Below are 27,381 nucleotides of genomic sequence, written 5' to 3'. Positions count from 1 at the left end.
CTGACTTTCCCTTTTCTGATCTGTGAAATGAGAAAAATGAAATCCTACTTCCAAAGCGAGTGACAGGACAGGAATGAATACATTTGAGAAAGTGAGCAGGTGGTCACTAAATACAGAAAGATGAGGCTCACTCCCATAACTGCTACTGCTGCTGCATTGTTGCCACTGCTTTAAGAAGTATGTCTCCAGGGCCCAGCACACTCCTAGGTATGCATTCAAGAGCTCTCAGAGCCCTAAGGCATCTGATAAGGGAGCTTCAGGACTTTAACCCCATAGCAACTATGTCCGAGTGCTTTATAAAACATGCGTGCTAAGTCGTTTCAGGTATGTTCATCTCTCTGCAACCCCATGGACTACAGCCCGCCAGGCTCCTCTGTCCATGGGATTCTCCAGGCAAGAATACTGGAGTGGGTTGCCAAGTCCTCATCCAGGGAATCTTCCCGACCCAGGGAATCAAATCCACACCTCTTACGTTTCCTACATTGACAGGCAGGTTCTTTACCACTAGTGCTATGTGGGAAGCCCTTTTAAAACATATCCAAATAAATTCTGGGGTAGCTTCATTACAAGTTGAAATATGTAAATACCTCTCTGGAAGAACTGCAGACTTGAATTATAATGCAGCATTTTACTATTAACCCATAAGCCATATAAGCTTCCTGCTTTACACTTAAAAAATGTCTTTTGAGTGAAATATTATATTCCTTATATGTGAAATCTTAAAAGAAATGATACAAATGAACTTACAAAAAAGAAACAGACTTGCAGACCTTTAGAAAATGAACTTAGAGAATGAACCAGGGCGGGTGGGTAGAAGGAAGAGATAGTTAGGAAGTTTGGAATGGACATGCACACAGTGCTCTATTTAAAATGGATAACCAATGAGGACCTACTGTACAGCACATGGACCTCTGCTCAACGTTATGCAGCAGCCTGGAGGGGAGGGGGGTTTGGGGGAAATGGATGCATGTATGTGCATGACTGAGTCCTTTCACTGTTCATCTGAAACTATCACAACATTGCTTGTTAATCGGCTATATCCCAACAGCGGCTTCCCCAGTGGCTCAGTGGTAAAGAACCTGCTTGCGACGAAGGAGACACAAGAGAGGTGAGTTCAGCCCCTAGGCTGGGAAGATCCCCTGGAGGAGGGCATGGTAACTCACTCCAGTATGCTTTCCGGGGAAATCCCCTGGACAGAGGAGCCCGGTGGGCTACATTCCATGGGGTCATAAAAGAGTCAGACAGGACTCAAGTGACAGAGCAGCAGCAGCAGCATACCCCAATATAAAACAAAAAGTTTGTAAAACAGAAAAACAAAATGCCTTTTGAGATGCTTAATGTTTTACACGAAGATCTTACAAACAACCCTTAAAGCACAGCTTGCTAGGAAGAGAATATCCCCCAAAATCCCTTCATTCTAAAAAAATTAGAAAATAAAGTGTGAAGTTAAGAGTTTCTTTTTTGACTGCCTTAACCATGTCAGGCATCCATGACTCTGTCCAGCTCATCATCATTAACAAACCATGAATGAAGACCCAGATGATGACAGGCAAGCCCATCTGCAGACAGTACAAGTGAAGGGGCTGGAGAGAAGATGAATGATGATGGACACATTGATTTGTATGGACTGGAATGCTGAGCTGAAGCCAAGAAGTTGAGAGTTGATAGAGGAAATGAAAGTTTCTGCCTTTCAGTAAAACATATACACGAGAGTGGGATGATGAAGACGGCTTGGCAATACTTTAGCAAAATAATTGAGGAGGTTTAGATTTTAAGATGCTGAAGCTCCAATACTTTGGCCACCTGATGCGGAGAGCTGACTCATTGGAAAAGACCCTGATGCTGGGAAAGATTGAGGGCAGGAGGAGAAGGGGACAACAGAGGATGAGATGGCTGGATGACATCACTGTCTTGATGGACATGAGTTTGAGCAAACTTTGGGAGATAGTGAAGGACGGAAGCCTCGAGTGCTGCAGTCCATGGACTTGTGCTAAGTCCACACAACTTAGTGAACAACAAGATTTTAAGAAGCAAAAGTGAGAGCAGAAGATAGGACTTAGAGTAAGTAACAGGTCCCTTTCCTGTGAACTGAGTAGGTGATACCTGGAAGTATCTGCTATGGAGGGCATGGACAGGGAAATCTCAGTAAACATCTGGATGAGGGCAGCTGAGATGCTCAAGGTCTAGACCATCTCACACCAAGAACAGACAGGACTGTTAGCCTGAAGCCGAGGGCTGAGAAGGAAGGAAAGCTTCCTTCAACCTGTTAGAGGATGGTACAGGTGGGGCAAGGATGCTGCGTGCTTCAGGATCGGCAGGTACATCCAGGTGTATGGGGTATTTGGGTAAGGCCACAAGGAGCAGATCTAGTGCAGTGAGAGCCCACTACTGTGGCTGACAACGCTCACAGGGGTGCTGAGTGAGATACGAGGTCTGCTCCAGGGGAGGAGCAAGAGGACTCCCTCCCTGAACAGACAGTACAGGGGGGATTCTGTAATTCCGAAGGTTCAGCTAGTTTCCCTTCTACATTACAAACCCAGGAAAGAGCTGCAGAATAACAAAGTAAGACCCATGAGAGCTCACCAAGACTAGCTGAAATATTTTGATCATCTATTCTGTTGTTTGATAAACTGCAAAAGAATGGCACTTGGAAGATCTCATTCTTTCCATTAGGGCAGCTCTGATGTTCAGAGAACAGAACCCAGGCTCTGGGACTGGCTAAGGCCTCAAAATAACCATAGCGTTTGGAGGTGAGGACCAGCATTTACAGAGCATCTCACAGCACGGGGACTGTGGATATGACACTCCATGGTCTACACATGTGTCCTTTCATGTGCTGCTATGGTTCTGTTCTGCCATTTCAGAAATGATTTCAGGTAGGTTGCAAGGAAACATAAAACATGTCTAGATTTACCTGAACTAAAAGTTAAATGACAGCAGATAAAAATACAAGGAAGAAGGGGCTTCCCTGGCAGTCCAGTGGTTAAGACTCCATGGATCCAATGCAGAAGACCCCAGATTTCATCTCTGGTAAGTGAACTAATATCCAAAATGCCATGCAATGTGGCCAAATTTTAAAAAAACAAGGTCAAGAGGGAGAGAACATATATACACACACTTCTAGCTGATTTACATTGTTGTTTGACAGAAAACAACAAAAGCTTGTATAGCAATTAGTCTTCAAATAAAAATAAATTTTAAAAAATACAAAGAAGGAAAGCAAAATGAGTACAGGATTAATTTGGTGTTTACAACTTTTAGGAGGCACATAGAGATAGTCATCCCATTTTACACATGAGTTAACTGAGGCTCACAGACTGAATTTTGTTGACTATGCAGGCTACTTCATTTCCTCTAATAATTTCCAGAGAAATCTGTAAGCAGGCCAAGAAGCAACAGTTAGATCCAGACATGGAACAACGGACTGGTTCCAAAGTGGAAAAGGAGTACGTCAAGGCTATATATGGTCACCCTGCTTATTTAACTTATACACAGAGCACATCATGTGAAATGGCAGGCTGGATGAAGCACAAGCTGGAATCAAGATTGCCAGGAGAAATATCAATAACCTCAGATATGCAGATGACACCACCCTCACGGCAGAAAGCGAAGAGGAACTAAAGAATCTCTTGACGAAAGTCAAAGAGGAGAGTAAACAAGCTAGCTTAAAACTCAACATTCAAAAAAACAAAGATTGTGGCATCTGATCCCATCACTTCATGGCAAATAGATGGGGAAACAATGGAAACAGTGACAGACTTTATTTTCCTGGGCTCCCAAACCACTGCAGATGGTAACTGCAGCCATGAAATTAAAAGACGCTTACTCCTTGGAAGAAAATCTGTGATCAACCTAGACAGCATATTGAAAAGCAGAGACATTACTTTGCCAACAAAGGTCTGTCTAGTCAAAGCTATGGTTTTTCCAGTCATCATGTATGGATGTGAGAGTTGGACCGTAAAGAAAACTTGCACCAAAGAACTGATGCTTTGGAACTGTGGTGTTGGAGAAGACTCTTGAGAGTCCCTTGGACTGCAAGGAGATCAAACCAGTCAGTCCTAAAGGAAATCAGTCCTGAATATTCATTGTAAGGACTGATGCTGAAGCTGAAACTCCAATACTTTGGCCATCTGATGAGAAGAACTGACTCACTGGAAAAGACACTGATGTTGGGAAAGATTGAAGGCGAGAGGAGAAGGGGATGATAGAGGATAAAATGGTTGGATGATATCACCAACTCAATGGACATGAATTTGAGAAGTCTCTGGGAGTCGCTGATAGACAGGGAAGCCTGGCATGATACAGTCCATGGGGTTGCAAAGAGTCGGACATGACTGAGTGACTGAATGGGACAGGCTGAATAATTTCCTAAAGTCAAACGCCAAATGAAGCATATGGACTGGGTTTTTAATCAAGGTCATTTTGAGTACCATCACCATCTCAGGAAGAGCTGAAGATGAAGTCACACTGATTATCTTCTTCCTGATTAGGGTGGGACAAGATCATGACATCTGTAACTGAACAACAACAAGCAAAGGCATGGAATGCAGAGCTGATTTTTTTTAAAGCAATCATATAGAATGATTCCAATCTTAAGCCAGCAGAGTGGTCCCATGAACATGCTTAGAGTATACTTGCTAACAAGAATGTTGTCCAGAACTATTTAACATTTTAAAATGAATCTGGACAATATAATAGAAATATAACAACCATGAAGTTTCATGTGCCCTTCAGGTGACTGTTACATGTGTCTCCTCATAGTATTTAACAGTATATAGAAGACTTTTGAAACTTCCCTGGTAGCTCAGTGGTAAAGAATCCACCTGCCAATGCAGGAGCTGTGGGTTCAATCCCTGGGACAGGAAGACCCCCTGGAGAAGGAAATGGCAACCCACTCCAGTATCATTCCCTGGGAAATTCCACAGACATAGGAGCCTGGCAGGCTACAGTCCATGGGGTGAAAAAAGAATTGGACATGACTTAGTGACTGAACAACAACAGAAGACTTATGATGTATCAAAATCAAATCATTGTGAATAGAACTTTTCCTTTTTTAGGGCTGAAGATGTGCCAAGTCAATTCAGTCATGTCCAACTCTTTGCAACTCTGTGGACTGTAGCCCACCAGGCTCGCATGTCCATCAGATTTTCCAGGCAAGAATACTGGAGTGGGTTACCATGCTCTTCTCCAGGGAATCTTCCTGACCAGTCAACTCCTTTAGGACCGAGACACTGTATAAAACAACCAGGGCCATGAGTCAAATACTTTCTAGCCTAAACATTTGCTTAATGTTAATGATAAAGTTTGGTTATTTAGAAGTTGTTTATATATAAAGGGAAGGATGATAAATCATAATATCAATATGTACTTCTAAAGCTCTTTAAAAGTACTCTAACATAAGAGGATTTATAAACATCAGGCACTATTATTACAGTGCATTTGCCATCACTGCCTGTAAATTAAATGGAGACACCAGGCAGAACTCATCAAGACAGATTTTAAAGACCTTAGTGAAGAACAGTTTAATAGTGAACATTGTGTTGGTGGCAAATGAAATCCAGATTATGATTTCCTTTCTTTTTTACATAATATTGCTGGACTTCATTAAGTTAAGAAATAGTCATAGAACACCCACTGTGTGCAGAGTTGTTCTGTCTGCCCAACACAGGGGCACAAAGACGAAAATGAAGGAGTCCAAACTTGGAAGGAGGATCAGCCCACACCAGTCTTTGGTTCACTTCACAACAGCCACAGAACAAATTTGTTTCCCAAAAGTGATGGCTTTGGTACCTCTCATCCTAAAAGTCCTTCCCGAACCTTCCATTCATCCATCAGCAGATGGAATGATTCTCCGCCTTTTGAATCTGTGTGGGTGGAAATGGAGGTGTGTGGAAGGGGAGAGCATTGGATGAGAAGAGCCTGGCCGAGGGAGGGCTGGGAATGAAAAACGTGAATGTGTGATGCATGAAAAAGTACTGTGGAAGATAAGGACTGAGGTGAGGTGGGTCTGCATCTGTGCTGTCCAATACAGCAGCCTCTGGTCACATGCAGCTACTTACATTTAAATTAATTAAAACTCGATAGAATTCCAACTGCAGCCACATGAGCCTGTGGCGAGTGTGGAGGGCCGACACAGTGGAAGAGGCAGACACAGAGCACTTCCATCAGTGCGGGGCTCTGGGGGACTTCTCGCCAGGCAGCAGCGAGCCACCACTGACTTCATGGACAGTGTGACCTGTGCTGCTTCTGGGGAATCAACCGGAGAGCAGCTTAGTTAGGTGGGCAGAGGACATGTTTGTCACTGGCCCCCAGCAAGGAGCAGCATTCCGGTACGGATTCTGCGGATCTCAAGACAGACCAGGCTGGGGCAAACCGACAGGCCGGAGTCACCAGGTAGCTGGTGACTTACTGTTTCCACGGAGAATGAAAAGGGTCCCAGGGGACTTCCCTGAAGTCCAGTGGTTAGGACTCTGTCCTCCTAATGCAGGGGGCAGGGCTTTGATCCCTGGAAGGGGATGGAAGATCCCACGAACAGCAAAAAAGAAAAAAAAGAAGAAAGAAGCTGGCTCCTTAGGGTTCAGGGTTCACTGGAGTCTTGCAGAAGCCAAAGGCAGCTTTAGAAGGTCTGGGAGGAAAATCAGAGGACTGGAAAGTGAGGGAGCAGGGGTGGAGAGGGAGAGGGAGCCAGGTGGGGAGATGATGAGGGCCCTTCATCACACCCCAGGGTGAGGCTGGCGACCCTGAGACCCACTGGCAGACTGCGCCCACTGATACACAGAGAGGAGAGTATCTCTTAGCTGGGACAGTTAGTAAACAATCAATTACACTAACAACTGCTCCTCTGCATCAGACTGAAAAGAAAGTAATAGGACCTGCTACAGAGACACTCACAAGTAAGAATAAGAAGAGTCATTAGTGCTTGAAATAAAAACCAACAGTTTCAGATACAGAGAATGAGCTTTCCAGAGGGCTGGCAGGGATCTAGATGAGATTTCCTGCCATTTCCTTTCTGGGTTCCCACCACTCTCACTGTTCCAAATTCCATCACCGATCTTTTAAGCAGATGACCACAGGGCTCTGTATTCTGAGGCTTAACACAAGGTGACAAGAGACTTTTGGCTGACTGGCTTCTACATCAGCATCTCTCCCTGCCCCCCACCAGCTGGACTGAATATTTTCTCCAACTTGGCTCTTTCAGGGAGACCTAATGAAGACAGGACGTCCTCATACATGCCTATAGACCCTGCTGCTCCCTTCTCATCCCAGGACAGTCGACGAAAGCCCCCCTCCCCCGCCCCCCATGTAACAGAGTGCTATCCTGAGCTAAAGAATGGGTCACAGCATCATCATCTCATTGTGTGGCTGAATAAGGAAACACTCGAGCAGCCCATATTTTTAAGTAACCTTCACAAACCTATAATTCATATCTCAATGTATCATCCTGAATGGGTGGCTGACTCTTGGAAGTGAGGAAACTAAATATGAAAATACTTAACTTGTATTGCACAGGTGTTAGGATGACTCCCCTCAATAAAAGCATCTCACAAAGATTTCCCCACTTCCCTTGCTATGGGAAGCCAGTCAATCCTAAAGGAAATCAACCCTGAATATTCATTGGAAGGACTGATGCTAAAGCTGAAGCTCCAATAGTTTGGCCACCTAATGTGAAGAACAGTCTCACTGGGAAAGACCTGATGCTGGGAAAGACTGAAGGCAAAAAAAAAGGGGGTAGAGAATGAGATGGTTAGATAGCATCACTGACTCAATGGACAGACAGAAATATGAACAAACTCCAGGAGATAGTGAAGGATAGGGGAGCCTGGCGTGCTGCAGTCCACGGGGTCACAAAGAATTGGACACGACTTAGTGACTGAACAAAACCCCCTCCAATTCAAGGGGATGCCTTTTGCTTATCAAATTCTTTCCTGGCCCCCTACCAAAAGCTGGTTCTCAAACTTATCTGAGAACAGGAGACAAAAAGAAATCTTTTATGTTAAAGATCACCTTTAAAATATTGTGCACTTTCCTGAATAGTTAAAAAGCCTATGAGATCATCACACTTCTTATTCTCAAGTGTTTGTACCTTCCGGAAGTATGATTTTCCGAGCTCCACAAAAGTCCCCCAAATTGTTTTCTCCTTGAGAAGCTTAAAGAGAAGCCAGTGCTGCTGGCTTTCTTTCCTTCTGACTCTGTAAATACGCCCAGCATCTCTTTGCATGCATACTCACTTAGTCATGTCCAATTCTTTGCCAGCCAATGGACTGTAGCCCATCAGGCTCCTCTGTCCATGGGATTTTTCAGGCACGAATACTGGAGTGGGTTGCCATGCCCTCCTCCAGGGGATCTTCCCGACCCCGGGATTGAACCCACATGTCCTTCATCTCCTGTACTGCAGGGAGATTCTTTCACCACTGAGCTACCTGGGAAGCCTCAGCCTCTATTTAGACAAATGCAAAGGAGACTCTTGCTTACATGTAAGTTTTAAGATGGCTTCACAGCAACCAGCCCACCTTCTCGAAGTTGCAGAACCTGCCAGACACAGGAGCGGCCTTCTCCACCTCCCGGTGGTCTCACAGCACTGACTCACCTTGGGGTGCTCCAGTTTGGTTCGAACTCCCCAGGACCCCTGAATGGGATCCCCCAGAGATGGTTAGTGCAGTCGGGAGGGACTGGAGTTCCAGGCAGGGCAGTCAGAGAAGAGCCCCACCAGTGCAGGCCCACGTGGCAGTCCCTGTGTTCGAGGTGCTTTATGACTATTGACTCATATTCCCCCACAAGGCTGTGAAGTAGGCCTTATTCCTTTGGCCCCATTTTACAGAAGAGAAGAGAAAGGACTGAGGTCCCCCGCATCAGATGATGAAGGTGCGGTGTGAGCCCTGGCAGGCTGGCGGCCCGCGCTGGGCTCTCATCATAACACCCGACTGCCTGCCCCAGAAAGATGTGCGTTTCCACTCACAGAAACCATCTAACTGCACGGACCTCCTGACCTAACTCTGGCCTCTGTGACACACGTGGGCACGTTGTAAAGTGGCAGTGCGAGTGTGCTAAGTTGCTTCAGTCGTGTCTGACTCTGTGCGACCCTAAGGAAGCCTGCCAGGTTCCTCTGTCCAAGGGATTCACCACGCAAAATACTGGAGTGGGTTGCCATTTCCTTCTCCAGGGGATCTTCCCAACCCAGGGATCGAACCTGTGTCTCTTCTGTCTCGCACTGGCAAGCAGTTTCTTTCCCACTCGCGTCACCGGGCAGAGCCACGGGCAATGTAGATATGTTACAGAAGATGGATTAGGGCTTGGATGGGACAGCCCAGGTAAGGCTTGTAAATGAGGGCAAAGGAGACAACCCAGCTGGAGACAGGCTGGCTCATCTTGCCCCCTCCTCTGGCTGTTCTTAGGTCCTCCCTCCACAAATCATTAGTGGCTCTTGAAAGTTACTCACAGAACCACTACTCCCCACCACTTGGGACAAAATCATGGCCCTAGCGGGATTTCCCTGGTGCTCCAGTGGTTAAGACTCTGCCTTCCAATGCAGAAGACAAGGGTTTGATTCCTAATCAGGGAACTAAGATCCCATATGCTGTGTGGCACAACCAAGAAAAAAAAAAAATCAACAGTTCTGGCTCCATCACTGTTTGCTTGAGGAAACTTATGACTGACCAGTACAAATAGCCAAGCAAGGCACATGCATCATCTTCTACAAGTTCAAAGGTGCTCAGAAAAAAATGGTGTCCTGAGCTGTGATGCATGCACACTGGTACAGGCATGGCATGTATATTTCAAAGGCACACAGAAGGCAGATGAGCCCCCAGGAAGCAATCTCATCCAATGACTAGACCATGGTTCCTAAGACAACCTGTCAAGGGCAACTGTTAAGACTGGGCAGTGACTGCTATATTTAAAATGGATACCGAAAAGGACCTACTGTATGGCACAGGGAACTCTGCTCAATGTTACGTGGCAGCCTGGATGGGAAGGAAGTCTGCTGGAGAATGGGTACATGTATATGTATAGCTGGTCCCTTCGTTGTTCACCTGAAACTATCACAAAATTGTTAATTGGCTAAAGCCCAGCACGAAGTAAAAAGCTTTTTTTTAAAAAAAAAAAAAGAATGCATAGTGATAACTCATTTTCCTTCACAACCGGTGAAACCTAGACTGGTACCGACTGCAAATTTGCCATCAGTAGACTTGGCCCAGAACCTGGAAGTGAGTGGGTGATCTGATGCAGGGTGGGGGTGGGGTCGCTAGGGCTGCCCCACAGGAGGACAAAGCCTGATGCCTGGACTTCTCACAGACAAAGGTCGAGGAGCATCCTGAACTCAAGTCTTAGCAGAGCAAGTCAGTAACGATTTTAGGATCTTACTTGTAGTTTTTCTCCCAGAATTTCACTGGCCTGACATACGATGTGATAAAAATGACACTCCCGAGAAATGGGCTCAATGGAGTAGAAACGATGGATGTGGCAAACGTCTGAAAGAAAAGCATGGCAGAATCTGAGGATTTTGAGTTAAGGCTCAAAAAGTGTGTTCATTGTTATTTTTCTAAATAATATTTGAGATTTTAACAAGTTTATATGAAAGCCATTTTCTCACCAAGGAAAGAAAGATGGGCATCTCTGTGGCGGCTGTAGGTACATTTTTGGAAATGTAAAACTTTCAATAGTATCCTGCTAGATCTCATTTATCACCACTGTGAAAACCAAATGATTCTCATAAAATTCCCAGCAGTCTCAGCACAATTCATGGCAAAGATTTAATATCTAAGAATTGAAAAGAACAGTGCTTTTTCCTGAGATAACATTATCTGAACCAGACATGCTGTGGCACATTTACTAAAGTACTAAGCAGCTTTATAAATAATTAAAATTAAATTCCACTTTGAAAGTAAATAAATACCATTGTTTGGGAAGACAGCATCCCAGTTCCTCAAAGAATCTTTTCCCACTATTCAAAAATCTGTGTCTTTTATCACACACTGAACACCAATAGATCAATTCAATTAAAAAAAGAAAAAAATCCAGCTCATATCTGGTTTATGAGCTAAAAACATGTACACATAAAGTCACAGTGTGTTGCCAGCTAAGTCATCTCCCTAGTACTCTGTATGGGTTTCCTACTTGTAGGCATGCCTCAACTTTACATACTCTGATCAGAAATGTAATTGTCCAAAATTAAAATAAGTATGGCTCTAACTTTTGGGTTAAGCTCAACCAATTGACCTCTGGAAATCTGGGGGAGGTGTAGAGGGCTAGTCCCTCCCCAGTTCCCCACTGTCACTGGAGAACTTGCCCCAGCGGTCAATCACACTCCCATCACTGTGCCTCAGGGGTGATGGTGGGGCCTGACGGGGAGAGTCAGCGGAGCAGAGGTGACAGAAGTCAGTGGGGAGCCAGACTGCCCAGGGTTTACACATGCACGTGATTCCTTGTGCTTCAGGCTGAGGGCCTGCTTGATTCTACTGCAGGTCTGATCTGATTTATAAGCATGGGGCTTCTCTGATGGTCCAGTGGTTAAGACTCCACACTCTTAATACAGGAGGTTCAGGTTCGATCCCTGGTCAGGAAACAAAGGTCCGCATACTACAGGGCAGGGCCAGGAAAAACAAAAATCTGATCTCCTGTAAGGTTGATTTTCCCACCTGGAAGGGAAGGTGTGCCTTTTTCTCATTGTTGCACAAATGGAGGTCTTATTTCTTTAGTCCATCTTTATAAAGTTCCAGTGGATAGTAAGAAATGCCTCCACGCCTGTCACAGATGGGAGGGCTCTGTGTTTCATTACCTACCAGGGCATAGAAGGGCTTTCCCGTGTTATCAATGGCAGGGCTTAGTTATGTGATGCAGGCCTTCAGAGACCCATTCATGTATAAACACAGAGAAGTGAGTGAGCCTTGTCTGTCTACAGGCACTTCCCTGAGCATTTTTATAGATGTAAAAGTTTTTCTTCATTTGTAGGGAGGTGGGAGGTGGGATGGAGATGGGGAACACATGTAAATCCATGGCTGACTCATGTCAATGTATGGCAAAAACCACTTCAATATTGTAAAGTAATTAGCCTCCAACTAATAAAAATAAATGGGGGGAAAAAAAAAGAAAAAAAAAATAGCAAAAAAAAAACCCAAAAAGTTTTTCTTCATTTGTAACTGTGTCTTTTTTTTTCTTCCAACTTGCTGTTTATTTCCATCTTGAGGAGTGAAATGACACACCAGCCATTAATAACCATGTTGAATTGTTTGGGTATCAAAAGATCTCACTTGTGCTACAATTTCAGTCCAGTTCCCTTTATTCTGACCTAGGTTCAAACGCAGAATCAGTTTCTTGTTAATTTGAACACTGGAAAGTTCTAAATATCTCTACTACATGGGACTTCCCTGGTGTTCCAGTGTTTAAGAATCTGCCGTCCAATACAGCGGACGTGGGTTCCATCCCTGGTTGGGGAACTAAGATCCCACATGCCACCAGGCACCTAATCCCATGTGTCACAACTAGTGAGACTGCTCACTGCAACACAGACACAGAACAGCCAAGAAATAGATTTAAAAAAAATTTTTAAACAAAGTATCAACAATTAAAAATTTTTAAAAATACCTCTGCCACAAAACATACCAATTTACTACACCTCCGTCATCAGAAGTAAAAGGAGCTACACAGGAGATGTCACTGAGAAAAGCTGCTGAAAAAGCAGAGTTGGTCACAGGGGAGATTCCTGAGGAGTGGGGTGCTATGGGGAGGGGGAGAAGAGAGGCACATCCGCCCTGGCAGGTTCGGGGGGCCCTGTGCAGTCTGCAGAAGAACCAGGACAGAGTCAAGCGGGAGCCAGGCTGTGTGGACTGGCACTGCCGTTCTTTTTGCTTCTAAAGATAAAAGAGTATGCTATCCATTTTTTAAACACCAGAAATAGTTATCCAGACATTAAGAAATGAGGGAAATATTGCTAGCTTATAAAGAAAGTTCAAATTTGATAGGAAAGAAAATGAAGCATAGTAAGTCAGAAGTAGGGCAGCAGTGAGCAGAAGATCTCATAGTTTATTTTATTTAGGGGCAATCAGTAAATATACATATATTTATAAATATATATTTTTAATATATATCAGTAAATATATATATATATATATATATATATATATGTAAAAATACAGAAGATCGTGACTATAACAACTAAGGCAGTACTGAGAAATATTTCCTTTTTGAGAGCCAAGAGGTGGGCCTAAGGGTTAGATGGTTGTTGTTCAGTTGCTAAGGATGGAGACTCCTTAAAAAGGTTCAGGTTTATTTGAGGGCATTTAAAATGAAAATGTCAATATCAATACTTAAAAAAATAATTGGAAGCTCAAGATGACATGCCAAATAGAAAGCAGTCTTTCCAATACACACATTTAATAGAGCGAATCTGGCTAACTCTGTCTAATTATTTGAAGATAATGGTCTTGCATGGTCTCTGCATATATTAAAAGGGTGATCATTCTCATCCTTCCCTGGAGGTTACAAGCTCAGAAACTAACACAGATGACTGAGGGAGAAAACATGATAGGACTGGAAAAACAATTTACTAAACAGTGACCTGCTGGCCTGAAAGTTAATTCAGTTTCAAAATGGAGCAAATTAGTCCCTTCTCAACACCAGGATGGAATCCACAGCTTCCTAATAGAGTGATAAAATCATTAACATTTCAAAATTAGTCAAGATCCAGGGCTGGCATTTAGGAACCTGATAGCTTCATCCTGATGGCATATATATCTGGTTTTTTAAATGATCGCATTATATTCTGACTGGTATGATGTTGGGCTGCAAATAGCAAAGAGTTAGCTTTACAATGGGCTTCCCAGGTGGCTCAGTGGTAAAGAATCCCCCTGCCAAGCAGGAGATCAGGGTTCGATCTCTGGGCTGGGAAGATCCCCTAGAGAAGGAAATATCCAGTATTCTTGCCTGGGAAATCCCAGACAGAGGAGCCTGGAGGGCTACAGACCATGGGTTGTAAAAGAGTTGGGCATGACTTAGTGACTAAACCGCCTTTACAATGGACCCAGGATGGGAAGGTGTCTTTCGGTGATGAGGCGGGTGCTGAAGCTCTTGCAGGCCATCACACCAGCTGTGGTCAGGCTCCACGATCACCGAAGGGTCTGTACCTGAGCAGAGGCAGGTGGGTGTCACTGGTGGGAACAGTGTTAGGAACAAAGCATGAGGATTCGTTGTGTCCGAAAACCAAATCCATCCGTCAGGAACACTGTTGTTGTTTAGTCGCTAAGCCATGTCCAGCTCTTTGCGACCCCATGGACTGTAGCCCACCAGGCCCCTCTGTCCATGGGATTTTCTAGGCAAGAATACTGGAGTGGGTTGCCATTTCCTTCTCCAGGGGATCTTCCCCACCAGGGGATCAAACCTGAGTTTCCCACATTGGCAGGCAGATTCTTTACCTTTGAGCCACCAGGAAAACCCATCACGAACATACTTAGATTTAAGGCCCACTGTGCTCCATCTGAGATGGATGCCACTGTCACCTTTGTATTTAGAGGAACTATCAAGTGCCAGGTACCACATGCTTGTGTGTGACCCCTCAACACACATAAAGGTCAGGTAATTGAAAGTTATGGCTCCCAGAACAGGTGTAATTCAGCTATGGAACTACAAGGAGTAATTAGTATTACTAAATTCATTGAACAAGGAAGAAGCCACAAGAAATGCTACAGATTTCTGTGAGACCAAATTCAGGATAAAATTGGAAACCACTACTTCAAATTTTAAATTCTTAGTCCAACTCCTCAGCTGCAAATTTATATCCATTTCATCTTTTTCATTTAACAAACAGGCTTTAAATTCTAAACAGGATACCTGAGACATGCACCAGAAATAAATAAAAATCCCCTCACTCTTTCATCTCACTGTCTTTGTTTGTAGAGTCCTTTAAGGACTCTGTTTAGAAAAACTAAAATGACTGCCGCTGTAGAAAATGAATGTTGTTATAAAGGGGTGGTATATAAGCTCACACTTTTGCAATCATTTTTCCTGAGCTTGTTCTGCCAAATAAGCATGAAACACTTTACAAATATCAGTGAAGGTCTAAGAACAGGAATATGGAGAATGTGCATTTTGAGGACAGCTTTGGGTATGATTAATTTTTTTAAAAAACAAATGAGTCAGAAGGACAGCATTTAAAAAAAATAATATAGAACATATTATCACTTTAAAAATGTGTGTATTAGTTGCTCAGTAGTTGCTTTTTGGGGTCCCATGGACTGTAGCCCACCAGGCTCCTTGTCTATGGGATTCTCTAGGCAAGAATACTGGAGTAGGTAGCCATTCCCTTCTCCAGGGGATCTTCCTGACCCAGGGATCAAACCCAGGTCTTCCTCAATGCAGGCAGATTCTTTACCATCTGAGCTACCGGGGGATAACAAATATCCCAAGTATACTTCTATCCCTGTACTCAAAGTTGGGATCCCAGGGGTTCCTTAAGAACTGTCCTGAGGAGCCTCAGGTAACCTCCAGGAAAGAAAGCTCCATGTGGCCATTAGAACAAGCTCACAGCACCCACAGTGGATGCCAGCCAAGACTGCGCTTCACACACATCAGTGGATCAGAATCCCAGGGAGTCCTGTGAAGATGGAGGTTTCAGGATTCCCCCTTTAATGTGGTTTTCAAGGTATGTGCTGACCTCGGGAATCTGCTTATTTAATAAGCTCCTCTAAGGATTCTGATAGAGGAAGTTCCTGGACCACAACTCAGGAAACACAAACTAAAAATGTATAAATTTAGTGGGAAGAAAAGTCCTTGAGGGAAGGCACATTTCAGGCCTCAGTTAAGAATATTTTATTTCCTCTCTCTGTCTTCAAGAATATTCTTGATTTTTCTTTCTCCCTCTCTCCAAATACACACACACACCACACACACACACAGTTTAGCTGTGTCAAAGTGATTTTTAGTAACAGCATGTTAAATTGTTTTGAAGTAAATTAAAACTAATTCTCATGGAAACACTTAAAAATAGACAAGGAAACCAAATGAAACTATGAATGATAAAACTAGGATCATTGGCTAATGACAATTGTAAAACAAAACCATAAATATTTTTTTTTGGTCTTCAAAGATATTTGAGTAATTCTGTTTGTGCCCAATTCTGGGTCTTTGGACATTCTTCAAGTATATGATAACCAAGCTATGTTTTAATATAATGTTATATAATAAATAATAATATAGCAATTATCTTTATAAATAGTGAATTAATTTGCACTATTTTGCACAAGTAATCCAAATCATTTAAGTGGTGATTTAAAAGACATGATATCTTAATGCAGATGCGGTCATGGGAAATGGAAAAATCAGAAGAAATCAAGTCACTCCTGAATATGCATTAAGAAACAGGAAGAGTTCCAAATTAAGAAATATCTCTTAAGGCTAAGTGCCTAAAAAGAAGCTACAGTGCCTCCCCAGGTCCCCATTAAAATGTAATCTTAAAGACTTTAAAACCTTTTTATTGCCAAGGTTCAATGAAAAGCTCACAACCGTAAAATATGGATCTGAGCCAGAGGGTGAAAACAGGAGCAGAAAGGATACGAGGGATTGCAAAGAGCTGAGCGAACACGTGAAAGGAGGAGCCCCAAGCCATCTGCCAAGGAGCCACATAGGTCATGACGAACTGCAGCTTGTGAAGCAGGTCCCCGAGCTGAAAGCGAAAGACAGAGATGCATCAGTGATGACCACCACAGTGGCAGCCGTGTCACAGCTGGTGAACAGCCCATGTTAAAGTTACAAAACGACACTGTGACTATCGTTAGCCCTCTTCCTGTTACGGTCTGGGAAATGGAATATTTTGAGAAATGAAAATATTTCCTTGCATATCAGTAAACAAAGGATGTCACAGTCATCAGCATCCACCGGTGAGCTCTGAGGAAACTCAAGAAAGGAAAGAATGCCTGTCATCTAGCAGCCATTAGACTGTAGCCACTCCCTATGGTGAGTCTTGAGGAATATCAGGATGTGAAAACATAGAATACTGGCCCCAGATAGCTGAGGTACACATCAAAGGAATGATTTCAATAAGCCCAGACTCATGCATCTACCCATACATAGAAAAGCACTAAATTCCTTAACCTGACCTATCTGGTTTCTTTAATTAACAACCATCTTTTGATGTTCCCACTACCTGCCCTTTGTTGCAAAACTCCTATATATCCTGGCTCCTTGCCTCGGCCCCTTAGAGTAGTTTCACAGAGCTATCCGAAATGCTGTCTCTTGGGCTGCAGTTCTCATTTTGCCCCAAATAAAACTTAACTTGCAACTCTCAAGTTGTGCAAATTTTTCTCAACACTTCCTTTGTCTCATATGCAAGACAGCTGTTCAAGGGGACTTTCAAACAGCAACAAGATGATCAGAGGAAACCTTGTGTGGTTAATTTCACCAAGTTAATGATATGGTATATCTCTGTGTTTCTTAAAGGAATACTCACAGCTTGGTCTTTCCTCCTTCATACTTGGGTCTTTCAGGGAAAGATTTATACAAAACCCCATCATGATGGACATTACTCAAGTTCTTTGTGTATGGACTTCAGCCTACCTCTTCAGTCACTCTTACTGGAGAAAACTGCTCTATAGGATTGAATTGCAAGTTACAAAGTGTTTTAGAAAGCCAAGATAGGATATAGGAGCTGCTGCATTTATTTGTTAGACAAGCCAGCACAGGAGAAAGCTGATTTCTGGGGAGAAGTAGGGGTTGGAGAGAAGAGACCTTATGTGGCCTAAGGATGAACACGAGGGGAAAAGCACCCACTGGTTTGGGCTGGAGATCCAGAACATAAATGTGCTGGGAAGGATGAAGAGGGCCGGACTCCCTGACTGCAGACCCCTGCTTTGTAGACAGCAGTGACTGATGGACCCCAGATGTGAAATTCTATGGCTGTCACTTCTAGATGCAGTCAGGAAGTACCAACATACTTCCTAAACTCCACACACACTCTTCATCCATAATGGAGACCTCATTTTTTAATAATTGAAGTATAGTTGATTTACAATGCTGTGTTAGTTTCAGGTAATCAGCAAAGTTGATTTCAGCTATACATGTGCATATCTATTCTTTTTTTCAGATTCTTTTCCCTTACAGGTTTGAGAAATGGAATATTTCCTGCTGTATCAGTAAAGAAAGGACGTCACAGTCACCAGTGATTGCAGCCCTCCCATGCAAACTAATGAGCCCTGAGGAGACTCAGGGAGGAAACAGTACCTGCCATGGAGAAGCCCTCCGACTGCAGCTGGTCCCTACTGTGAGCCCTGAGGAAACGCAGGATGTGAAAACCGCATACTGGCGCCAGATATCTGAGGTGCATATCGGAGGAAGGATTTCAGGGAACCCGACTCTTGCATCTTCCCATACACAGAAAAGCACCAAATTCCTTAACTTGAGATATCTGGTTTTGTTCCATTAACAATAATTTTGATGTTCCCAACTACCTGCCCTTTGTTGCAAAACTTCTGTATAACCTGGCTCTTCCCCTTGCCTCCTCAGAGCAGTTCTCTCAGGGTTTCTTGAGATGCTGCCTCCCAGGACTGAAGTCCTAAAAATTCCCGCCAAATAAAACATAACTCAATTTTTAGGTTGTGAATAATTTTTTGTCAACATATTATTACCAAATACTAATTACAAAATACCTGTGCTATATAGTAGGTCCTTGTTGGTTATCTATTTTATATATAGCAGTATATATATGTTAATCCCAAGCTCCTAATTTACCCCTCCCCACCCTTGCCCCTTGGTCACCGTAAGTCTGTTTTCTATGCCTGTGTGAATCTATTTCTGTTTTGTAAATAAGTTCATTTGTACCACTTTTTAATATTCTTCATATAAGCAACGTCATATGATATTTGTCTTTCTCTGTCTGATTTACTATGATAATCTCTAGGTCCATCCATGCTGCTGCAAATGGCATTATTTTATTCTTTTCATGGCTAATATTCCATAATAATGGAAAATTCAAATGGCAGGATGTGTTTGTTCCCTAGACTGGTTAGCATATGAGATAGTAAAATATATTCACCAGACTCATGATGTGAAAAGAGAAGGAAAAATAGAACTCTTAACGAGGCTCAGTAAGTGTGACACAGAACATCAGACGATAACAATGAAAAGAAAGCAAAGGCTGGAAAATGGGCCACTGATGAAAGTAAGGTTCAAGGAACCAAGATAACTGAGCCTGTCAGTGAAAGGTCAAATCTGTGATTTTGGAACCAAAAGATGAGGCTAACCTGAATTGTTTCATGAAAATGTCATAAGGAAAAGTGAGGTTAATCAGAATCCTCTTCAAATCTTCCTCTGGCTTTTCTTATCTTACCATACTCTCATCAATATTCTGGGTTTGGAGACTAACTTTAGAGTTAAACTTTCTTGGACCGGCTACAGAAGATGAACCAAGGACAGAGGTTCTCTCAAAGGCACAGCAAATCGGGAGCTCTTAAGAAGTGGCTGCATCCGGTAGTGTGCAGAATCCCACAGTCCAAATGTGTCCCCTGGGGACCCTGGTCACACACCTAGCAGTGAAGAGTTGAGGCAGAGAAGGCAAAGGGGAGAGCAAGAGAGAGGGAAAGAAATAGAGACAGTGGGAAGGACTGAGGCAGAGTAAAGAGAAAGGAAACGTGGAGGAGAAACGGGATGCAACTGGACCAGAAGAACTGTGAAGGAATATGAATTCTGGGTAAGAAAAACAAACTTTTTTTTTCCCAGTAACTTTCATGTTCTTCCCTCTGGCTCACTGACATCCACCTGAGAGCTGACTTCAACTGGCTTCCAAGTTCTTTCAGAAAGTCTACTTTAGTTTTAATCAAGCGGTTGGTGTAAGCTTCTTGAACCCTGGATCTGGATGGGTCTCCAAGGTTCTGGGGGCCTTTGAGATGCCAAAAATTGAGAGAACAGCAGTTTACTTTCTTATATCAGCTTGAGGTTGTAACTTTAAGGTTCACAAAAAGTGAGTTTTCTCCCAAACCATGGTTCAAATGTTCACAGTGGCAGTATTTACAATAGCCAAGACATGGAAGCAACTTAAGTGTCCGTCAACAGATGACAGGATAAAGATGTGGTACATATATATAACAGAATATTAATCAGCCATAAAATAATGAAATAATACCATTTGCAGCAACACAGATAGACCTAGAGATGATCACACTAAGAAAGCCAAAGCCAAATATCATATAATATCACTTATACACAGAATCTAAAAAAAAATTATACAAATAACCTTACTTACAAAACAGATTCACAGACTTAGAAACAAATTTATGGTTACCAAAAGGGAAACATTATTTGGGGGGAATAAACTGAGAGTTTGGGATTGTCATATATACACTACTGTATTTAAAATAGATAACCAACCAGGATCTACTGTGTAGCACAGGGAACTCTGCTCAATATTCTGTAATAACCTAAATGGGAAAAGAATGTGAACAAAGAATGAATATATGTATATGTACAACTGAATCAATTTGTTGTACACCTGAAACTAACACAACATTATTAATCAACTATACTCCAGTATAAAATAAAAAATTTTTTAAATTAGTCCTCTCCCCACCTTACTTCCCACCAGTTAAAGACAATGTGGACAGACAGGTCAAACACAGACTCAAACTCTTGACTCACTTCTCTTAAAAGATATGATTCCCTTTGAAGGTTATTATCATATCCATGCATCCCCACCATTAATTCAACCAGAGGAGGAGTATGCTAATTACAAAACAGAAGACATTCAAACAAAGGACTTTAGAGTACATCAAAAGCAACAATCCTTAGAAGTGGGGGGTGGACTCTCTTGTATTAACTTGCTCCTTTGTGCCCTAACCCAACTCTATCAAGCAAAATGCCTCTGGATTTGAAACATTCTCATCACAACACTGTTAAGAATTCTTAGTCTGTTTATTAAGATTTAGTCCTGTGACTCATGCTTAGGTGAAAACTGCAAGCATGAGCACGATTACCTTATGTGATGTATGAACCCCCAAATGCCCTGAAAATGAATCATGGGTTTTAAAAAGTTATTCCTGTTGGGTTTTCAGTGTATGACTATATCCTGGGAGGCTTTTAAGCCACCTCCTGGAAAAGCTGATAAGTAGGTCAGGCATTGCAACTACAATCAGACAGGCAGCCCCAGGGAAAGCCTCATCTGCAAGTTTAAAGTGTTAACAAGTTAAACTTTGCTGCATTATGATTAAATGAATCTATCACAATTATTTTTTGCATAGCACAGCAACCTGTATTTACACATAAGCAAAACCAGTAATCAGGCACATGCACTCTCATGCTCTAATTGCAGCCAAGACCCCAGGTATCTTTGTTCTTTTCCTATGTCTCTGCTTTGTGTTTTTACTCTTTTTTCATGACCACTGTGAAGAATAAAACACAAGCTTTGTAAAAGATTTCCAGTACGCCACTCATCAAAAAGACTCTGCTATTCTTAATCATTGAAGCCAGATCTCCAGAATGACAGTTCTTTATATACCAGTGATTGATTCCTCCACAACTCAGTAAATTTTTTTATTATTAAACTTTTTATTTTGCATTGGAGTATAGCCAATTCATAATGTTGTGGTAGTTCCAGGTGGACAGCAAAGGGACTCAGTCATACATAAACATGTATCCATTCTTTCCCAAACTTCCCTCCCATCCAGGCTGCTACATAACATTGACCAGAGTTCCCTGAGCTACACAGTAAAAATTCAGTAATCTGACAACCTAATAACACTCCATGAAGCCCACCAGAAAAAGGACATGCTGGCACTTTGTCAGACGTCAACACAACACAGTGTTTAAGAACATGAGCCTGAGGGCACACTGCCTGGGTTTCAATCCCAGCTGGCGCCTATCGTGGGGATGATACCTGGACCTCCCCACATGGTCATCTGAGGATTAAATGACTTCATCTTTGTTAAGGACCTGGGATGCTGCCTGGCAACAGTATGTGCAATATAGGACAAGTGGATATCTTATTTGAGGATGTATTTTCTCACGATCAGGAAATTCTAGGACTCCCCTCTAAACAACTAAAACTCCAAGTCCAGGTCCTCTTATTTTTCAGAGGAAGAAATCGGACAAAGGGAAGCTAAGTGGGCTTCTTAGGGAAGAAAGTGAGTTCAATGGATCATGTGAATCCAGATGTTGAAATTCCTAGTTCTCCACCTGGTGATGGATTTCTAACTTCCAAACTTACCACGTCTTCTTGAGGACACGAGCCATCCTGGAAGGACAACAGTAGGAAGCAGCAGAGGAAAGCTGTCTTCCACCTCTGCCTTTCTGCTGATAGCAGTGGGCAGGGTCACAAGTCTGAATGGGACAAATGGGGCCACAGCCACTACTGGGGACCTCTTCTCCACACGCACCAGGCTCTGATCTGTCCTGGAACACCCTTTTCAATACAAATGCCAAACGAACAATAGATGAGTCCACCCACCAAGTCCAGTGACAATCAATCGGTCCCAACAAGGCAGGCTATTGGGTTACCTGTGCTTCTTAAAGGCACAGCTCCAAGAAGGTTGATATGACCTACATATTTTTTTTCCCCTAAAAATGTAAAGAGGTGTGCTCCAGGTTAAAAGACTCAACTTCATATTTTCCCTTTACACTTCTTTCTTCTCTTCTAAGTCAGAAAAAAAAAATGAGAGAAAAGAAAAATTTATGAGTATCCAAAAAGCAATGTCTAAGCATACAAGGAAGTCAATTCATGAACACTAATCATTAATGAGAAGCATGGATGAAGAAGCACCTTCTGCACCATATTAGACCCTTATCTATAAAACAGTAACTCATTTAAGATAACAGTCAATGGAAAGAAGAACACTAACACCACCACATGCAGCACAGCATTGCACTTAAGTAGTTTAAAAAATTTTTATTTTATATTGGAGTAGAGTTGTCTCACACACTAGTAAAGTAATGCTCAAAGTTCTCCAAGCCAGGCTTCAGCAATACACGGACCATGAACTTCCAGATGTACAAGCTGGTTTTAGAAAAGGCAGAGGAACCAGAGATCAAATTGCCAACATCCATTGGATCATTGAAAAAGCAAGAGAGTTCCAGAAAAACATCTATTTCTGCTTTATTGACTATGCCAAAGCCTTTGGCTGTGTGGATCACAATAAACTGTGGAAAATTCTGAAAGAGATGGGAATACCAGACCACCTGACCTGCCTCTTGAGAAACCTATATGCAGGTCAGGAAGCAACAGTTAGAACTGGACATGAAAAAACAGACTGGTTCCAAATAGGAAAAGGAGTATGTCAAGGCTGTATATTGTCACCCTGCATATAAGTTAAATAATAACTTATATGCAGAGTACATCATGAGAAACGCTGGGCTGGAGGAAGCACAAGCTGGAATCAAGATTGCCTGGAGAAATATCAATAACCTCAGATATGCAGATGACACCACCCTTATGGCAGAAAGTGAAGAGGAACTAAAAAGCCTCTTGATGAAAGTGAAAGAGGAGAGTGAAGAAGTTGGCTTAAAGCTCAACATTCAGAAAACTAAGATCATGGCATCTGGTCCCATCATTTCATGGGAAATAGATGGGGAAACAGTGGAAACAGTGTCAGACTTTATTTTCTTGGGCACCAAAATCACTGCAGATGGTGATTAAAGCCATGAAATTAAAAGACGCTTACTCCTTGGAAGGAAAGCTATGACAAACTTAGACAGCATATTAAAAAGCAGAGACATGACTTTGCCAACAAAGGTCCATCTAGTCAAGGCCATGGTTTTTCCAGTGGTCATGTATGGATGTGAGAGTTGGACTGTGAAGAAAGCTGAGCGCTGAAGAATTGATGCTTTTGAACTGTGATGTTGGAGAAGACTCTTGAGAGTCCCTTGGACTGCAAGGAGATCCAACCAGTACATCCCAAAGGAGATCAGTCTTGGGTGTTCATTGGAAGGACTGATGCTGAAGCTGAAACTCCAATACTTTGGCCACCTCATGCGAAGAGCTGACTCACTGGAAAAGACCCTGATGCTGGGAGAGATTGGGAGCAGGAGGAGAAGGGGACAACAGAGGATGAGATGGCTGGATGGTATCATCGACTCGATGGTCATGAGTTTTAGTAAACTCTGGGAGTTGGTGATGGACAGGGACGCCTGGCGTGCTGCAGTCCATGGGGTCGCAAAGAGTCGGACACGACTGAGTGACTGAACTGAACTGAACTGAGAGTTGATTTACTGCCTTCCCAAGTAGCACAGTGGTAAAGAATCCATCTGCAATACAAGAGATGCAACGCAGGAGATGTGGGTCTGGTACCTGGATTGGAAAGATCCCCTGGAGGAGGAAACGGCAACCCACTCTAGTATTCTTGCCTGGAAAATTCCATGGACAGAGGAATCTGATGGGCTACAATTCATGGGGTCACAAAGAGCTGGACACAACTGAGCGATTAAGCACACACACAGAGTTGATTTATAGTGCTGTGTTAGTTTCAGGTGTATAGCAAAGTGATTCAGTTATACACACACATATTATCTATTTCAAATGAGAAAACTTAAATCCCCCATTTAGGTTGTTACAGGGTATTGAGTAGAGTTCCCTGTGCTATCCAGTTGGTCCTTGTGGGTTATCTATTTTATATACAACAACGTGTGAGCTTGGGACTGATATGTCACATTGAGGTACTTTAAATAGAAGTCCCATTTCCATTAGCTGTGAACTTGCATCTCCTTAGACAGTATGAGGCCTCTGTTTTTATGAAGCTTATCTCATTCCTAATGTTCTGCTGCCAAGCTCTTAAATCTCAGACCTAATAAAGCATAATAAACTTCCCAAATCACCCAAGTATGACTATACGAGAAAACAAAATCACTTGGGTCTTTTCCACTAAAAACACTCAGAAAAGACGAAAAGAAGTCACAGTGGAATAATTCTGGTTGTTTCCCAAAGAAAGACACCATAAATACTCTCACTTCAAATAACCCTTTCTGGAAACATCTTTTCAATTTGGCATAGACATGCTGTTGTATCTCTGCTCTAGGTAGAAAATGCAATCTGCATAAATTCACAAACTATCTTAAGAGAAGTGTCACCCAAATAAATATGATCCTAACCCATTTCCTTGCTAGTACATTCTTAAATAAGGCATAGGCCACCTTTCCTCTGGGGACTTCCTCCCTCTTTCCCAGTGAAATAACTTACCATTTACTGAATGTTCTTATACTAGGAGCTGCCCATATGATAAGTCCATTTGATTAAATTCAATCACTACCTGTTATCCCTATTTCTCTATACCTGGTATCCCTATACCAGCCTTACTAGTCTCCCATCCCAGACTAGTTCTTTTTTTTTTTTTTTCGCCCTTTTTTAAAATTTTGTTGTAAAATTCATCAAGTTTTTTTTTTAACTCAGAAAAATATGCAATTTACGATTATCAGTGTTTGAACTTGAAGAAGCAGGAGAGGCTGAAAGGAATCCCAGAGACTGGCTATTGACTTAAAGGTGAATTGAGTTCAAAATGAGTGAATGCTGAGACAGCAGAGATGAGAGTGCTTGCAAAGGATGTTGACACATAGGAAGACATGTGGAAGTTCAAGATGGAACAAGGTGATGAATTCAGGTGGGAGCCCAGCTGAGGGATTGAAAATCAGGAGTGAAAGAATTGGGGAAAGTGATCAGACGTGTTGATGCATAGGTAGGGATATGGGGAGTAGAAAAATGTTTAAGAGAGGACATACAAGAATAATGGAGAGAAAAAAAAAAAACTGCTGAAGTGTTAAAATATCAGTGTGAGGATTAATTGTAAAAATAATCATAAGGACAGTGATACATTTGAAGGTAAACCAAATACTAGATATAAATATTTAAGATGTGAGAGGGCAATTGGAGTTGAAGGTTAAGTCTCTGGGCTGAGAGAAAAAAAAAGACATTTTTAATTTCATATGCTTATCTTAATGATTTAACAGTATCCACTATACTGCTAAAGTTTTCAAACTTTAGTATTAATCAGAATTGCTTGAAGAGCTTGTAAATCAAGGATTCTGATTCCCACTTGCAGAGGTTCTTGATTCAGTAGGTTTAGGATACAGACCAGAATACCTTTCCAGTTATTCTGATGCTGCTTTTCTGAGGATCACACATTGAGATTCATTGCACTAAAGAACTAGAAGAATATTGTTCAATTTCCAAGCACTACAGGGAAAGAAAGGACCAAATAAAATTTATTCAATTCAATATAAGGCAAAAAAAGAGGAGTAGTAGGGCAAAGAAAAAGCATCATAAAAAGAAAGAAAAAAATCATGATAGAAAAAATGTAAAAGCTCATAAGTAATCAGAGTAAATGTAAATGGATACAATTTGTCTATGAAAATGTAAAGATTCTCAGTGTGTATTAACAAGGAAAATTGTGCTAGATACTGTCATTAGAAATAGTAAAATTACTTAGAAAGCTTAAGGGAATGAAAAATATACATACCAGGCAAATCCTAATCAAAAGAAAACTTGCTTACCTATATTAATATTAGACAAACTAGACTTTTACTCAATAAAGAATAAAAATCTGTATATAATGATGAAAAGAAAGAATTACCAGAAGATATAATTAAGTGGAATGTATGTACTTATCCATATAATCTCAAGATATCTAAAGTAAAAATGGACAGAATTACAGGAGAAGATTAAGAAATATATATCACAGGGAGAGATTTTAAGACAGACATCTGAGAAAATAATTGCTTCACTAGAGAAATAAAATGAAGATATAAAATATTTGACCAATAGAATTAACAAGCTTTATCTAAGATATATGTGTATTAGAATCTTGCAGTCAACCCAAAGAGAAAGAATATAATTTTCAAGCATATGCACATTTACAAGAATTGATGAAAGACTAAACTCCAAAAGAAGGTTTAACCAATGCTAAGAATTGATATCATGCAGATTGCTTTGTAATTGAATTAAAAGCCAATAATAATAAGACAACAAAGCAATAATAGAAACAACCACCACAAACTCTGGATATAATAACAACAATAAAAACAGCACTGATAGTGATAACCAAAATCAGATAATACTTGAAAATGAATGACAATGAAAAGCAGCAGTACCAATTATAATATGTGGAACTCAGCTAGAGCTATTTGTCGAGGAAAAGATGTAGCCTTAAAATGTGCACCTTAGTAAAACTTCACAGTTTATATTGGAAGTCTATTTTGTAATACAAAAAAAGTAGCATGAATATTATCAGAAAGGAAAATACAGGTGTTCTAATCTATTAATATAAATGCAGAAATCCTCAATAAAATATTTAACAAATGAATCTATAAATGTACAAAAATATATCATGATCAAATATGGTTTGAAAAATGTAGACATAGAAAAAATGTCATTGATTCACAAAAATGAAGTAAATGAAAGACTACATAATATTTAATTGATTCAGGAAA

General features: G+C 41.7%; 1 protein-coding gene across 5 annotated transcripts in view; it reads right to left on the bottom strand.

Annotated features, from left to right (window-relative positions):
* PCNX2 (pecanex 2) overlaps positions 1-27,381 on the bottom strand; it is a 296,271-nt gene that overhangs the window by 89,173 nt on the left and 179,717 nt on the right. For all 5 annotated transcript variants that reach the window (XM_070471076.1, XM_070471078.1, XM_070471079.1 and 2 more), the window contains 2 exons: positions 16,543-16,651; positions 10,360-10,489 (listed from right to left, as the gene is read on the bottom strand). In XM_070471076.1, coding sequence (XP_070327177.1) covers positions 10,360-10,489; positions 16,543-16,651 — 239 coding nt within the window. The remainder of the gene's footprint in view (positions 1-10,359; positions 10,490-16,542; positions 16,652-27,381) is intronic.

This window comes from Odocoileus virginianus, chromosome 7, assembly GCF_023699985.2.
Source record: "Odocoileus virginianus isolate 20LAN1187 ecotype Illinois chromosome 7, Ovbor_1.2, whole genome shotgun sequence".
In the NCBI taxonomy this organism is placed as follows: Eukaryota; Metazoa; Chordata; class Mammalia; order Artiodactyla; family Cervidae; genus Odocoileus; species Odocoileus virginianus.
Note: the sequence above shows the minus strand (reverse complement) of the source record. Positions and strands in the feature narration are given on the sequence as shown.